The sequence below is a fragment of the Arvicola amphibius genome, chromosome 9, assembly GCF_903992535.2.
Source record: "Arvicola amphibius chromosome 9, mArvAmp1.2, whole genome shotgun sequence".
Classification (NCBI taxonomy): Eukaryota; Metazoa; Chordata; class Mammalia; order Rodentia; family Cricetidae; genus Arvicola; species Arvicola amphibius.
In genome coordinates this window covers 59,557,893-59,575,061 of record NC_052055.2, presented here as the reverse complement: position 1 = coordinate 59,575,061, position 17,169 = coordinate 59,557,893, and the positions used below count along the sequence as shown (strand labels likewise).

Below are 17,169 nucleotides of genomic sequence, written 5' to 3'. Positions count from 1 at the left end.
GTAAGCACGCCTACAGGTAGGATTTGAGTCCCTACATCACTGAGCAGAGCAGAGAGGAACTCTATTAGTGCTATTTGTTTCCTTATCTCCCAGTGGTGGGCTTTGTTGTTTAAGCTGATTGATTCCAACAAGAGGCACCATTTAAGCTTCTAAATTCTGCTCTCCCTGAAGTTAGACTTGGGGCTAGCTAGCACTGCGGCTCAGTAGTAGACTGTTGGCCTGGCATGCTTAAGGCCCTGGGCTCCGCTCTCAGCATTGAAAGGGGAAATAGTAGGAAGGGAACACTAATGTTAGCTTAGACCGGGCAGTTCAGGCTCCTCATTCTCCCAAGATTTCTTCACTAAACCCTGACTTTGACTATTGATTGTTTCTTTGCATGACAATGTAGTGCCTACAGTCAATGGAGTTTGTGAGTTTTGGAGTTATGGTTAGAAATATTCAAAATGTAAGAGTCACCATTTTATGTAAGGGTCAGGTTCTATATATGCTCTTTACTTAAAAATACTAATATACGACAGGCAAGATGGCTCAGTTGGTAAAGGTGTTTGTCAATTGAGTTTAATCACAGGGTGGAAGCAGAGAACTGGTCCCTGCAGTTGTCCTTTGATCTTCATATGACCCCCAGATGGGGGGGGAGAGGGAGGGAGGGCGCGAGGAGGGAGGGAGAAAAGAGAAGGGGAGGGAGGGAGAGAGAGGGGAAGAGTGGGAAAGAGTGGGAGGGAAGGGACGGGAAGAGCAGAGGGCAGAGAGGGAAGGAGGGAGGGGAGAGAGAGAAGGACGGAGGAGGGAGAGAGGGGAAAGAGGTGGCGAAGCAGAGGGACGGAAGAGGAGAGTGGAGGTAGAGGTAAGGAGGGAGGGAGGGGGAGAGAGAAGGAGGGAGGAAGGAGGAGGGAGGGAGAGGGGGAAAGATGGAGAGAGGGAGGGAGGGAAGAAGAGAGGGAGGCAGGGGGAGACGACACTGCACAGCAAAGTGGATGATCTCATCTCCCTAGCGCCTGTGGGAGCAGCCTCTCTCCCTCCCACTTACTCTTAGCACTTCTTCTTCTGGTCACCTCGTTCTTTTCCATTTCTAAACACTTCTTAGATAACACTCTTAAAAATAAAGGATCTGTTACTAACTTTTAAATTCTCAATTCTATTACCTATCATATTTATTTTTGTTGCACTACAGATTGAACCCAGGGCTTTGCACATGTGAGGCAAAGGTTTTTCCACTGAGCTACAGCCCCAGTCTTTGAAAAATCTTCTTTCCTTGGGTCACTAATCCTTGAATTTCTGACCACTAGGCCATCTTCCAACTTCATGCTTGAATTTAAAAAGTTGTACATGTGTGTGTGTGTGTGTGTGTGTGTGTGTGTGTGTGTGTATGCCCACAGAGGCCAGAAGAGGGCTTCAGATCTCCTGGAGCTGGAGTTCCAGGTAATGGTGAGCCACCCAATGTGGGTGCTGAGAACCAAACACAGGTTCTCTAGAAGAGCAGGAAACACACTGAACTCTGAACCATCTATCTTGCCCTTAATCCTTGAATTTTTATCTCCTTCTGTGGTGGTTTGAAAGAAAAATGGCCCCCAAAGGGAGTAGCACTATTAGGAGGTGTGGCCTTGTTAGAGGAAGTATGTCACTGTAGGGGCGGGCTTTGAGGTCTCTTGCTCAAGCTTCACTCAGTGTCACACTGAGACCATTTCCTGTTGCCTGCAAGATGAGATGTAAGACTCTCAGTTACTATTCCAGCATCATGTCTGCCTGCACACATCATATTCCCTGACATGATGATGATAATGGACTGAACCTCTCAACTGCTAGCCACCCCAATTAAATGTTTTTCCTTTATAAAAGTTGCCATGGTCATGGTGTCTCCTCACAGCAACAGAAACCCTGACTAACACACTTTCCTTTAAGTTTTCCAATACTGCTAGGGTAGCAGCACACTCCTGTAACTTCAGCATCAGGAGATAAAGAAGACCAGGAACTCAAAGCTTTATCCTCAGGTACATACAGAGGTTGAGGCCAACCTGAGCCATACGAGACTGTGTCTCAAAAACAAGATTTCCGAGACTATAGTCAGTTCAATGCATTATGTTTGTATGGTATGGAGATACAAATTCTTAATAATTAATTATTCACTGACTCGATTCTGTTGTCACTGATCTAATTTTCCCCTATCAATTATTATTACTAAGCTAAACATGATACTACATGCCTGTAATCCCAGCACTTAAGTGGTTGGGGCTGGAAGCTCTGAGTCCAAGGCTAACTACTACACAGCAAATTCAAAAAAATAAAAAATAAGAAACATTTAAAAACGAAAAAAATAGGGCCGGGCGGTGGTGGCGCACGCCTTTAATCCCAGCACTCAGGAGGCAGAGGCAGGCGGATCTCTGTGAGTTGGAGGCCAGCCTGGTCTACAAGAGCTAGTTCTAGGACAGGTTCCAAAGCCAAGAGAAACCCTGTCTCAAAGAACAAAAAACAAAAACAAAAACAAAAAAACAAACAAAAATGAAACAACTCCCCCCATCTCAAAAAGGATTAAGATGACCCTTTTTTTTTTTGAGACAGGGTCTCACACTACATAGCTAGTCTGGAACTTAAATATATACACACACACTCTCCACAGAGTGTCCTTTCTAACTACATCAGGGTATTCTATAGATCATAAAGTTGCTTTATTTTGTTCGTTTTGTTGAGACATGGTCTCTGGTAGTCCAAGGTAACTTGAAGCTGCTACAAAGTCAAGAATGGCCTTGAACTCTTGGTCTTCCTGCCTCACCCTCCTAGGAACTGGAACTATAAGCTGAGCTACATGCAGTTTGTCTGTCCTTTCAAAGCTCTTAGCACTACCTAAAACACCTACTACTTTTCTTTATGGGCACACTGTCATCAGTGTACCTCCAGAGCCTGCAATAGTACCTGTCTTCTGATAAAGACACCAACTATTTACCCGAGGAAAGGACCTGGACACTCTGAGAACTCCCTATCACAAGGAGTTATTTGGATCAAATGTAAGAAAGATATTCTACATTTATGTTTACTTGGTACATAATGGGATTTTTTTAATAAAGTTTTTTCTTTGAAAAGAAATAAAATATTTCTTTAGCATGCACACATGCTGTGTGCAAGTGTGTGTCTCTGTGTTTGTAGTGGGGCACATCTCAGAGTACATGTGGAGGGTGGAGGTCAAAGGACAACTTCTGAGAACGAGTACCTCCTCCATGTGCCTTGACCTCTTTACCTATTGAATTCACTGGACCAAGACTAGAATTTTCGAGACAGGGTTTCTCTGTAGCTTTGGAGCTGTCCTGGAACTAGCTCTTGTAGACCAGAGTAGTCTTGAACTCACAGATATCCACCTGCCCATGCTTCCCGAGTGCTGGGATTAAAGGTGTGCGCACCACCGCCCGGCTAGAAATTCTTTTTTTTTTTTTTTTAAGTTTTGACAAGACGTATTTATCTGTGCAAAATTGTGCAAAATTCCAGAATGTAAACTCATCTGAAATCCAATCTGACTGGTATCTTAACCACTGGCATCTAAGAACACATACCGGCCTTTTAATGCATTAAAAAGTCTGATTCCATCTGCAGGGCCGCAGATTTGGATCACATCATCTCTAGTTAGTTTCAATAAATCTGCCCCTGGAATAAATACGGGACAAAAAGGTTAACAATAGAGGCAAAAATTATTTTCGTAAGTGACTTTTAAAGTGGACTCTACTTTGAGGACACCTCATCAGCAGTCCGTTAAGAGTCTTTTGCAGTGAACAAAGCCCTTGTGACCTGGCCTCTGCCTCATCTTCTATCTCAATCCTCATCCAATTAACTTTTCCACTTAACCCTATGCTTTGACCAGACAGGGTGCTGAACGGGCCGGTTGCTTTTTCTGTCGGAAACACCTTCCACATTATGACAGGCTCAGACCGCCCCTCCCAGCTTCACCTCACACTGCTGCGCTAGTACTTATCTAGTAGGTTCCGTTTGGATTTTTCTTTTACACAGATGATAAAAGAATGCTCTAATCAGTACACCTTATCAACTATATGTTCTTACACAGATGCCCAGAGAGGCCCCTTGATAAAGTATTACACGGAATACACATTTAAAAAGTGCTATACAGAATAAACATTTTATGGTTTAAATGAGTTCAAACTGAAAGCTGCTTATTTTTTTAATTATTTATGTGTGCACTGGTGTTTTGCCTGCATTTTAAGTCTGTGTAAGGGTGCCAGGTCCCCTGGAACTGCAGTTACAGACAGTTGTAAACTGCCATGTGGGTGCTGGGAATTGAACCCAAGTCTTCTGGAAGAGCAGCCAGGGTTCTTAACCACTGTGCCATCTCTCCAGCCCCTAAGCTGCTTCTTTTTAAGAGTCTCCCAGTACAATTGCAGCCAATTCAAAGTGTTTGATAAAATTCTTTTTATCAGAAAAAACAGACTGAGACACCGCCACACACCATGTGGACACCAAAAGGCCCTACGATGCACATGAGTACCCCATGCTGGAGAAGGCAAAAGGAAAAACTAATCTAACCTGAGAAGTTGGTGAAGAGCCTAGTGAATGTGGAAAACCGGTTTCGATGCAACCACTGTTGGGTTTCCTGAGGCGTGGTTGTTGGCAAGAGGTTCTGAAAGAGAAGACATTCTTTTGCATTTGAATAGTTCACCTGATACCTCATTAGATAAAATAACCAATCACTTCTGCACCCTACAATCACACAGGTAGTGTCTGGAAACTGTTTCTATCACACAGGGTCTTCTCTAACCATGAGAGAGATATTTCACTATCAAACTATAAGATCTTCACAGTCAAGGGATCCTGTAGTGGCAGCTACATGGGAAATCACATGAGCCTACAGCTCACACTAGACCAGCCTGGGCGATACAATGAGATCCATAAAAAGAGAAGAAAAAGCAGCCAGCTGGGGTAGTGTACACCTGTAATCCCAGCACTTGCAAGGCTGAGGCAGGATGACCACTATGTATCCTAAGCCAGTCCAGGCTGCATAGTGAGTTCAAGGACAGCCTGTGATGTACAAAGTTTGGCTAAGAACAAGCAAACACAACAGCTTTCAAGGTCCTGCTTGCATTTATTTTGCTTCCGGTCCCTAGGATAATTTCCAGTTGGCTGAAATTCGATAAGCGTGGGTGAGTAACAGTCTCTAGCCGGCTAGCCCACTGGCATCTGGCAATCACAGTCACTAAACAGCACTGCACATTACGATAACTGACATTGCTTTAGACTTACGTCAGTGACTGGAGGAGGTGGCTCTGGCTGGTGGTTTGGTGAGCCATTTCTAAGGAGAGACATTGAAAATGAAAGGATGAGTCCATGGTACACTCTGTAGATTACATCATGCTTCCATGTCATGGTGACTCTTAAGTTGAGAGCTAAAAGGATCTCTACTTTATCTGAAAACATTCTCTAACCCAGTGCTTCAGCTGTGTGCTGATTAACTCAGAAATTTCAGGGAAAGGGAGAAACTATGTCACTGAAACATTTTTTTTGTAACTGAGGAAACTAGGAAAAACATCAAAATTTCAGTAAATAGAAACTGATAGATTAAATTATGGCATAATAAATATCTGCAAGGGGCTAGAGATACAGTCAGCAGTAAAGCATCTCCTAGGCTGCATAAGCTCTGAGCTCCACAAAGGGAAAAACACTGGCTATAAAAGTCCTAGTGCTTCACTGCTATAATTATGCATTACTATATTAACCCTATCAGCAGCCACACACACAACACAGAAGAATCAGAAGAAACTGTATGCTATGACCATACACGGGGCTGGGCACGGTAACCCGCGCCTCAAATCTTGGAACTCAGGAGGCAGAGGCGGTGGATCTCTATGAGTTCAAGGAAAGCCTGATCCACATAGCCAGGTCCAGGTCAGCCAAGGCTAAGTGAGACCCTGCTCAAAAAATCCAAAGACAAACAAATAAAAGCAACAACAACAAAATAACTATTTTGCTGTCCTGGGGGTTGAAGCCAGTTCCTTCTTTGCATGTGCTAGCAATTGCTATCCCACCGCACTACCTTGGTTCTTCAAAACAATTATTTTTCTGAGCTGCCTTGTGAGTGCTGAACTGAACTGGGTCCTTTCAGAAAAACAGCCAACGCTCTGAACTGCCAGGTCCTCTCTCTAGCCCCTATTTGTTAGTTTTTAAATGTTGGTTAATTGTATATGCTGCTGGGTAGTGCAGGTGCAGGTGCGAGGACAGTCCTGTGGGGTCAGTTCTCCTTCCATCTTTACGTGGGTTCTGAGGATCAAGGACTGCTGGGCTTGAGAGGCAAGAACTGTGCGCTCAGAGCTATCTTGCTGGTCCAATTCATTTTTAGATCTACTTACTCACCTGCCCGCCTGCCCACCCATCCATCCATCCTTGAGAGTGAATGTGTCTGTAAGAGTATACCCAAAGATCCGTGTCAGTGTGTATACCTAATTATCTACCTACCTATCTATCCATCCATCTGTGAGAGTGTGTGTCTGTGAAAGTATATGCAGTCAGTGTGTATATCTAATTATTTACCTACTTACTTACCCATCCATCCATACTTATCCATCCATCTGTGTGTGTGAGTGTGCATGTGTGTATGTGTCTGTGAGAATATATCCAAAGATCCATGTCAGTGTGTATACCTAATTATCTACCTACCCATCCATCCATCCATCCACCTGTGAGTGTGTGTGTGTGTCTGTGAAAGTATACTCAAAGATCCACGTCAGTGCATATACATAAATGTGGAAGCCAGAAGAGAGCACTGGTGAAGCTAAATTATAGGAGTTTGTGAGATGTCTAGCTGATTTCATGGATGTAGGTTCTAAACTCTGGTTCTCACGACTGGGAAGCAAGCACTCTCACCTACTGAACCATATCTCTGGCTCCCCAATCCATTACAGTTAAAGTTGACTCAAAATTAGTGCTAATTTGTCATTCAACATTTATCTAAAAAAAAAAAAAATTATCTCCACAGTTTTGTTTTTCTTGTAGTTTCTTTTAATATTTATTTTCTTTATGAGAGAAAAAGTTGAGAAAAATGTAAAACTCAACTCTTAAACTGCAGGTATTTTAAAACGCCTCCAAATGGACAGCATCATGCCCCAAAGGGTAATAAAAAGAAATCCCTTTATTTCAAGAGCTCCTCTGGTCCAGATGTAGTGGTGCACATCTGTAGTCAGCTACCTGAGAGGCTGAGGCAGGAGGATGGTAGGCTCCAGGAGTTCAAGGTAAGTTTAGAAACACAGCAAAGACCACCATATACAAACAAACAAACAAACAAACAAAAAATGAAACGTAGTGTAGCAATGGCAGCTCATGCCTATAACCCCAAGATTAGGGAGTCTGGCAGCAGGACTGCTGTGAACTTAGGGCTAGCCTGCTATATAATGATTCAAGGCCAGCCTGGAATAGTATACAGCAAGGCCCTGTCTTAAACAAACAAATCCCTTTTTCTTCTCCATTTCTGTCATAGTTATTCAAACTCAGTAATGACATCAGGGCTTTAGACAGATGTATTCCTTTTTTAACTAATACCAAAAAGAGTAACTGTTATATTCAAATATTTAAGCTACTTTTTAAATCTTTTAAGAAGTAGGTTAAATACAGTATAAACAAATCCAAATCCAAACTGAAACATCATAGCCCGACAGTTTGTTCCTTTTTTTATATGCTTGTGGTGGTTGTTGTTGTTTCCTTCTTCTATATGCTTCTTAATTGTGATACTGAAGATCAAACCCAAGGCCTAATGCATGTCAGCCAAATGCTCTACTATTAACACCTCAGGCCTCATGACGATTCTTAAAACAAGAAAAAAAAATGTCTATACAACCGTGTTTCTAATTCCCAGGCCCACTCTCTGGGGCAAATCTGAAAAGGAAAGACAACAAACACAAAGCAAACAAGATAAGGTTCATCAAAAAAACAAAACTAAAATCTCCCATAGAAGAAGTCACTTGACACTATCTGATACTACCTGACATTGACACCATGTGATGCTGCCTGACACACTCTGATGTCACCTGACACCCTCTGATGGTACCTGACACCTTCAGATGCTACCTGACACTGTCTGATGTTACCTGACACCATCTGATGTCACCTGACACCATCGATGTTACCTGACACCATCTGATGTTACCTGACACTGTCTGATGGTACCTGACACCCTCTGATGCTACCAGATACCCTCTGATGCTACCTGACGCCATCTGATGCTACCTGACACTGTCTGATGTTATCTGACAACCTCTGATGCTACCTGACACCACCTGATGGTACCTGACACCCTCTGATGGTACCCGAAACCGTCTGATGGTACCTGACACCCTCTGATGGTACCTGACACCGTCTGATGTGACCTGACAGCATCTGATGTGACCTGACACCGTCTGATGTGACCTGACACCATCTGATGTTACCTGACACCGTCTGATGTGACCTGACAGCATCTGATGTGACCTGACACCGTCTGATGTTACCTGACACCTTCTGATGTTACCTGACACCTTCTGATGTTACCTGACACCATCTGATGCTACCTGATACCCTCTGATGTTACCTGACACCGTCTGATGTTACCTGACACCTTCTGATGTTACCTGACACTGTCTGATGTGACCTGACACCATCTGATGTGACCTGACACTGTCTGATGTTACCTGACACCTTCTGATGGTACCTGACATTGATTGATGTTAGCTGACACCATCTGAGGGGAAAAGTTCTTAGATAAAACTCCATCTCTTTTCAGGAGAGCCCAAACCTTAACCAGTACAAAAACTTGTCAAAGAATGACCAGATGGAAGCACTTATTAATTTGGAAAGAACTTAATAATGGAAATGTAATAAAAGAATACATATTTAGTTCAAATATAACCCAAATGCATTTCTTAGACTTACCCTTCCCCAAGAGAGAAACTGCTATGGGAACTGTTGAAGCCAGGTGATGGGGAATTGTTGACATAGGTAATCTCAGGCCATGGGGAGCACTGAAAACAAAGGAGAACGTAGGGAACAGGAAAGGATGCTCTGTCAGTCAGTGCTCCCCGAAACACTCTCACTTCACTAGCACACCTTCATCAGTCAAGAAAATATGAGCAGGACCAAGTTTAGACTAGGCTGGAAAGGACTATATACATATATATGCTTTGTAATTTATTTTTTCTTTTGTGAATGACACTTATAAGAATGGCGATGCAGCCCAGTAATAGAGAGCTTGCCTAACATACACAAGGCCCTCGGTCTGATCCCAGGCCCACAGAATGAATGAATGAAAAAGAGTAAAAATTATGAACTAAAAAATCCTTTTACCTCTGTGAGTATGGTTGTTTCATAGGAAGGTTGGTATTTTTCTTTTTCATGGGGTGTTCGTTTCTCCATTTTCTCTCTATCAGTTTTTTGTTTTCTGTCTGCACCTTTAGGCTGAAATGAGAAATAAGTTGCTTTAAATTCAAGTAATCACACTTTGACCCAGAAATAATACTCTTAAATACTCACAAATAAAACAAAGGTGTTAGTACAGTAATGTAAAGACTCTGTGCATCACCCTCACCATCTGAAAATAGGATATTTAAATGTTTGATGCAGTTGGAAAAATAGATAAACCACTAAAATACAGAGCTAACTGAAAAAAACATAAAGTCTCAAAACCACGCATACAGTAAACTCCCATATATATGTACCTATGCATACACGTTCATTAAAGAACAGAAGGGACCAGGACATGTGTAACAAATTGTGACAATGGTAACCTCTGGAGAGAGGTTACAGGTTTGGGAAGAGTAAGTGAGGGAGATTACAGTACAGTGTCCCGTGTATTTTAGGTCACTGACTCACTGCTGCCCTTCCCTCCCTCCCAGCTTCCTTCTTGATTTTTTTGAGATGGAAACTTGCTGTGTAACATACTCCTAGTTCATCTGACCTTGATATGTAGCCCAGGTTGGTACTGATTACAGCAATCTTGCCTCAGGCTCGCAAGTGCTAAGACTAAAGATGTCAGGCCACTACACTTGGCCTGAATTTCTTGCAATGAGAATATATTTATTCATTATGATAAAAACAAAGTAGGGAATGGTGGCACATACTTTTAATCTCAGCAGAAGCAGGAAGATCTCTGAGTTCGAGAACAGCCTGTTCTACAGAGTGAGTTCTAGAACAGCCAGGGCTACACAGAGAAACCCTGTCTCAACACCCCACCCCAAAGAGGTTTAAGGCCAGTGCATGGTTCAGGATACCTTGAAGACTTTGATCTGGCAGCTGGCCGAGTGCAAGTGCTCAGTGTATTCCCCATTCTCATTTTCCTTGAAGGTATCAATTTGTACTCGGAATGGCACCCCCTTCTCTCCACCATGCTTCCTCATAGTGAACTCTGTGCTGATGCAGTGCACCTGGAAGGAAGTGACACCATGGCTCCTGTGCCACTAGCCAAACCAGCCAGCCATGCTCTGGAGCCACTAACAGAGGCAAGACTTTTAATAGACATTCATCAATATATATTAAATTCTTTCCATTTCTTACAGTCTAATGGAGGAAGTTAGAAACATATTACTAATTTACAAATGTAAGCAAGTAAATTTACAGACCTAATGCCATCAAAGACGCTGTTTCAAAAAAACTAAACAACAAAAAAGGCTGCTTGAGGAACTTAATGTATTAACTCCTCTGAGAACACTAAGCTACCAAAACGTTAGTAAACTTTCATCTAGATTTAAAAAGGAGGCACAATCGGGCTTGGAAAACAGTAAATACGAAAGCTCAGACGTAATAGGGAAGATCTGCTTGGCTCCTGCTGACCACTCGCTGGCGTGGCTCGGCTGCTTACTCATTCTAGGCCTCAGAGTCTATTCTGGGCTACACAGATGGTTCAGCTGTTAAGAACACACACTATTCTTACAGAGGACCCAAGTTCAGTTCCAACACCCACATCATGTGGCTCACAACTGCCTTTAACTCCAGCTCTAGTGAGATTAAATGCCTCTGGCCTCTGTAAGTAAGTAAATTTACAAACCTAATGCCATCAAAGACCCTGTCTCAAAAAAAAACCAAACCCTTTGTGGGCACCTGCACTCATGCATAAACCCATACTTTAATGAACATAAACATAATCTAAAAATAAAAGAATATTTTTAAATATAAAATTATAAATTAAATATTTCAAAGACTCTCCCTGTTCTAAAGAACTATTATTCAAAGTCTTAAAGCAATGTTTACAAAGTTGTAACATAGTGATAACCTTAATGGTAAGTATTCAATGAACTACTGGTTGAAATTATTACAAATAAACAAATTCTGAGGAATTAACCCAAAGGACATAATGACATATGCAAATCAAACTTTAAGTTTATGTGTGTTCAAAATAACTATAGATAACAATAAAAAAAATCGAACAATTTACCAGTTACATAATTGTTATGTAAATTACCTACAATCAATGAATGGTATATTATATAGACAACAACAAACATTCTAATTGCGTAAAATCAGAAGAGCAATTAAAAGACTCTTCATATTGAGATGCCTGAATCTGATAGGCTAGAACCCTGAAAAATAGGGGTACAAGTCAGTGAAAGAATGTGTGGTTAGCATGCAGAAGGCTGCAGGCTCAAGTCCCAGCATGTGTAGCACACGTGCATGCACACAACTCATATGCAAACAAGAATCTTTTGTTTGTTTTGAGATGGGAGTCTCTCTATGTAGTTCTGGTTGTCCTGGATCTCAATATGTAGACCAGGTCGGCCTCAAATTCATAGACATCTGCCTGTGTCGGAATTAAAGCATGAACCACCATGTCCACCTATATATAGTGTTGCTAGTTTATTGTTTGAGATATCAGCTCACTGCCTTGAACTCACTATGCAACTTTGATCTTCCTACCTCTACTATCCAAGTGCTAAGATTAGAGGTGTGTATCACCACACCGGATTTATGGGGTACAGGGGATCAAATCTAGGACCTCATGTATGCTAAGCAAGCACTCTACCAATTGAGCTACATTTCAAGGCCTGGTATGTTTTAGTCTTTAAAAAAACAAACTGGTAGAACAGGTGCTCTCTGTAGCTGTGATGGCACCTGCAATGCCTTACCTGAATAAACACAGACGTCCTCTTCGCTGGATCCCACAGGAACTCCACTGTATTTAGCTGGGTAGGATTGGCCCTGGGATCAATTATACCCACAGACATTGGAATATCTGAGAAATATAGCAGGAATCACTGAACAATTCTGAGGACTCCTCGTTTTTGTTTTTAATATGGGGGTCTTGATGCACTGCCTAGGCTGAAGCAATTCTCCTGCTTCAGTCACTTGAGAAGCTGGAACTGTAAGAATGTGTCACCATGCCCGTCCGTGCCTTCCGTGGTTTGAAGTAAGAGAGCAACTGACTGTGATGGATTAAGTCTATCTACTAGCTCTAATATGAAAATTAGGAAACTTTTTGAGACTCATTCATCCTGTTTCTACCTCTTGAGAACTGGGTACAGAAACTTATAAATATTGTTAAATATACAGAGTATTTGAATGCTACTGGTAAAAAGCATTACAGGCATTTCTGGGGGAAAAAAGATTAAAAATAGAACTGGAATATGGTCCAACACACCCACTTCTTAGTAATGAAACAGAAGCCTTGAGTGTAGTGGCTCATATTAGCAATCTGTACTCAAGACAGTCAGGAGGGTTGCCATGAGTTCAAGGCCAGCCTGGGTTACAGGCTACAGAGTGACATCTTGCTTCAGACAAACAAGAAACCAAAGCAGAGTCTCAGACAAATATTATTATGTCCATGTGCACAGGAACGCTATTCAAAAGAGCCCAACAGTAAAAGCTGTCCGTGTCCCTCACAGGCGAGAAGCAAACAGAATGTAGTAGACACTGGATTACTCTTCTGCCTTGAAAAGGAAAGAAATTCTGACACATGCCGCAACATGGCTGAATCTTGAAAGGCCGATGCCAACTCACAGAAGCCAGTCACAAAGACAAATACTGCATGAGGTGCCGGAAGCAGACAATGACAGGCAGGAGAGGGACTGACAGGCTGGGAATAAACAGAATGAAGAGCTACTTATGTGGAGCACAGGTTTCAGTCTTACAAGACAAAAAAAGTTCTGCAAATGGACAATAGTTATAATTAACAAAGTAAATGCACTTAATATTATTCAATGGCCTAAAATGGAAAAAAATAAGCTTTATATTATATATGAATACATATTTTATATTACCACAGTTCAAAACAAATGTACTCTGAAACAATAGACAAACTGCTTTGGAACTTGATGTCCATGTCCTACTCAATCCTGATGCCAACTTCACAAGTGAAGCAGTAAGTCACTTCAGGGTCCCTGCTAATTAGCCCTGAAGCACTCCATCAGGACTCAATGGGGAAGCCTAATAGGGAACCAAATCTAGACGCAGGCAGACGTTCTCCGAGCAGCAGCTGCTCTTGACTCACCTATGTCGAGAATCCTGTCTCCAGGCCGGTTCCACCTCCAGCCTTCCAGCTGCTGGTGCTCAGTGTACTGCAGCCGCCTGTCGTGGAACACTACCCGAAATATGCTCTAAAGGAAGGACAATGTCAGTCCACAGGAGTCTAGAAAACCAGTTCAGACAAAAGAAAACTAGCGGAGTTAATGCTAGCTGCTAGACACAATCTAGCGTTTCCTGCGCCTTTCTGAAGACGTTCAAGCTGTCTGCGTGCATCTTATAGACACTCTCACATACGACCTCTGTGTTTGCTTCAGGTGAGGATTAGAAACCATATAGCCCAGACTGGCATCAGACTTTCCATTTTAAGCCATAAGCATGGATGTTTATCTGTGTGCCGCATGGGTGGGTGTGCATGTGTGCATCTGGGGTTGTACCACAGCACTCATGTGCAGCAGACAAAATGAGGGAGGGAGTCTCTTCTCTCCTTTCACCATGTGAATCCTGGGAATCAAACTCAGGGTGGCATGTCTGACAGCAAGCACTTTTATATAGTGAGCCATGTCTCTAGCCCTGGCACCAGACAGACTCTTGATCCTCCTTCCTCAGCCTCCAAACGCTGGGGCCATACATCATCTTTACAGTGAACTGAGAATACACTCTTAAGTGAAGTCGAGAGGGTCTCACTGTGTAGCCCAGTCTGATCTCAGACTCACTACACAGCCCAGTATAGCCTTGGACTCCCAGTCCTCCAACTACTATACCACCAGAACCATTACATGAAGTACTTTTTCTTTTTGTAATGCTTATTACATTTCCCTCTTTCTTTCCTTATTGGGGGAGGGGGGTTGCACACCACAGATTCCTTACACCACATAGGTGCCAAGGACAGAATTCAAGTATTCTACCCTTGACAGCAAGCATTTTCACCTGTTGAGCCATCCTGCTAGCCTTATGAAGCATTTCTATCACATCACATAATCCAGCCTAAACCTCCAGGTAGGTATGAAACACATACTAGGACCCACTCGCCAATACTACATACAGCCTATAAACACTGAGGGTCAATAGGCTACTCCCAGCTATGTTCCTTATGCTAGCCTCCCTTTGTGGAGGTAGCTGCCAGCCTCCCCACACACTCTTACAGGCACTGATAAAACTCCTGTACTAAGTGCTGTGAGTTCCCCAAATTCTTACCGTCAGTTGACAAAGAGAACTCTATTCATTAACAGTAGCTCTGGGGTTTTGGTTCTGTTTTAAATTTTTTATTTTATGGACAAAAAGTGTGCAGGTCTCCTTCACTGGGTAGGTAGTCCTGGATGATGCATTCAATTTAGTGAAGTCAATATCCTTTCGTACTTCTGGAAACACTGTGACCCATGTGCTGCCCTAATCTTCAGGTCAGATCACACAGGTCTGAGCAGACAAGTCAAAAGTGAGGACCCTGACACACACAAAATTATCGTTAATATTAAAATCCTTAAGAAGCTGATTTTACATCACCCAAAAACAACTCCAGTAGGAATCTCTCCTGAACAAGGACTTGCAATTGCAAGCCTTCTACAAGTCTGCAAAACCTATGTGAGGCCCAGCAAGATGGCTTAGCAGGTAAGACTGACAACCTTGAATTCAATCCCTGGAACCCATGTGGTAGGAAGAGAAAACTGAGTCCCTCCAGATAGTGTCTGACTTCCACACTCAAATCATGACATGTGTACACACCTACAGCCACATAGTTAACTAAAAACTACATGTGAACAGCAAATTTTACTGTGATCCCAAAGATCATCAGTTTATCTCTCAGGCCATCAACTGTGGCAGACAAAAGATATCAAACCCTGCCTGCAAGGATCCAAAAGAATATGAAACAGAAAAAAAGAAACAACAGCTATGCATTATGGTGCATTCCTGGATTTATACTCTACTAAGCTGAGGCAGGATTCAGAATTCGAGGCCAGTCTAGGATATATAATGAGACTTTGCCAAAAAAACAAAAGCAAAGGAAAAACTAAAAGGATCAGTAAAAGGCTATTACACAGAAAAACAGGCTGCTTATTTTACCTTCACCAACTTGCCATTGATTTCTGGAAGTTCTCCCAGTTTTCTATTGTCTAGCATTCGGATTTCATAAGACTGTCCTAGAAGAAAATTAATTACAAATTACACCAATCACAATTCACTATCTAGACCCAGAAAGAAAGAGTGTTGAATAGACACGATAGCACTACTAGTACTGACTAGCAGTGAGGCACTGTGCTAAGCACTTCTAAATCCTATCACACGTAACAGACACAGTGTTCTAAGTTACTGTCAATCCCACCTATACAAATTAAGGAAAGTAAAACAGAAAGTCAAAGCACCTGCCCGAGGCCATGTGGACGCTGGTGGACAGCAGAGCTGGGCAGAGGAATATCCACGGGGGTAACAGGAGACATATGGCGCTAGTGTGCCAGGCCACATTACACAGCTCTGACCGCTGTCATGTAAGCATCTATAGTCACAATCATAAGCCCAGCAGTCTCTACTGCACAAGAAACGAGAGAGATCTGACCTTGATTGAGGTACGTCAGGGTCTCATCGTGGAGCTTCACTGCTGGAGAGGTGGCAGCACAAAGAACATACTGGAACGGTAGGATTTCGTTCTCAGTGTCAGGAGGCAGACTGGACTCTTCTTGCTTAAAAATGGGCAGTGCAAGGACATCACTGAAATAAAACAAATGACTGCTATTAGTATCTGACAACAATACAAAAGCAGACACATAATTTTAAAAAAATTAACTGCAAAAAACTTTAAAAGCCACAAACACTATTCACTTGGTGAAACCTTGTGCAAACCGCCAAACAGATTCCTGTGACAGCCCCCCAACAAGATACGTGTGTAACCAGTGACAGTCTTCTCTGCTAACGTGTACATGTCAAGACCGTGTTAAGGGACTCACAGACAGAAACTGAAAATAACACCCAGGGTTACAAAATGTAAATCTAGGACATCTGGGGTCGTGGTTTAGCAATGGCTGTGTGTTTGGTCCTCGGTGTGGTAACACTCAGCAGAATTGTGAAAATGAAACAAACACAAGGTTAAGGGGCACTGACAGACAAGTAAAGTCCCGTGGAGCAGTTCCCGACAGCATGGTATTTCACAAGGGGCCTCCTTAACTCCCCGTTAGGTATAGTTCTCTTACTAGACACAGCTGTATGAGCCTGTAAGCCCAGTCTTAGGGCGGTATCACTTGTTCTCACCCTACGATGCCGGAAACAGAGCCAAGCAGGCCAGCCCTCTGCTGGCAAATCCCATAACAGTGTACAAGCAAAGCTCTTTCTTTACTCATTATCCAGCACCGGGTATGGCGAAAGCAGCACTCGGCGAGGCACCTGCTCTCAAAAAGCAACTACAGCAACTCTATAAACATGTAAGCTGATCTACTGTACAGTCTTAAACAGTTTCTTTCTGCCTCTCTCCCCTCCCCTTTCTTTTTGGTTTTTCAAGATAGTCCTGACTTAATCTTAGAACTCGCTCTGTAGACCAGGTTGGTCTTGAACTCAGAGATCCACCTGCCTCTGTCTCCCAACTGCTGGGATTAAAGGCGTGCACACTACCCCTGCCTGGCTTTGCTTTGTTTTTTATTTTATGTATTTTGATTACATGTACATCTGTGCATCACTTGCATGATTGGTGTCTGTGGAGGTTAGACGAAGGTGTAGGGTCCCCTAAAACTAGAGTTACAGATGGTTATGAGCAGCCATGTGCATGCTGGGAATCAGACT

General features: G+C 42.7%; 1 protein-coding gene across 8 annotated transcripts in view; it reads right to left on the bottom strand.

Moving 5' to 3' along the window:
- The window catches only part of Tfcp2 (transcription factor CP2), a 44,805-nt gene that overhangs the window by 10,435 nt on the left and 17,201 nt on the right, over window positions 1-17,169 (bottom strand). For all 8 annotated transcript variants that reach the window (XR_005286900.2, XM_038342859.1, XM_038342858.1 and 5 more), the window contains 10 exons: window positions 15,956-16,107; window positions 15,466-15,542; window positions 13,433-13,538; window positions 12,072-12,178; window positions 10,224-10,376; window positions 9,301-9,411; window positions 8,890-8,978; window positions 5,236-5,284; window positions 4,522-4,615; window positions 3,540-3,630 (listed from right to left, as the gene is read on the bottom strand). Coding sequence is in view for 7 of the 8 variants with exons in the window: in XM_038342859.1 (XP_038198787.1) it covers window positions 3,540-3,630; window positions 4,522-4,615; window positions 5,236-5,284; window positions 8,890-8,978; window positions 9,301-9,411; window positions 10,224-10,376; window positions 12,072-12,178; window positions 13,433-13,538; window positions 15,466-15,542; window positions 15,956-16,107 (1,029 nt within the window). In the remaining variant the exon portion in view is untranslated. The remainder of the gene's footprint in view (window positions 1-3,539; window positions 3,631-4,521; window positions 4,616-5,235; window positions 5,285-8,889; window positions 8,979-9,300; window positions 9,412-10,223; window positions 10,377-12,071; window positions 12,179-13,432; window positions 13,539-15,465; window positions 15,543-15,955; window positions 16,108-17,169) is intronic.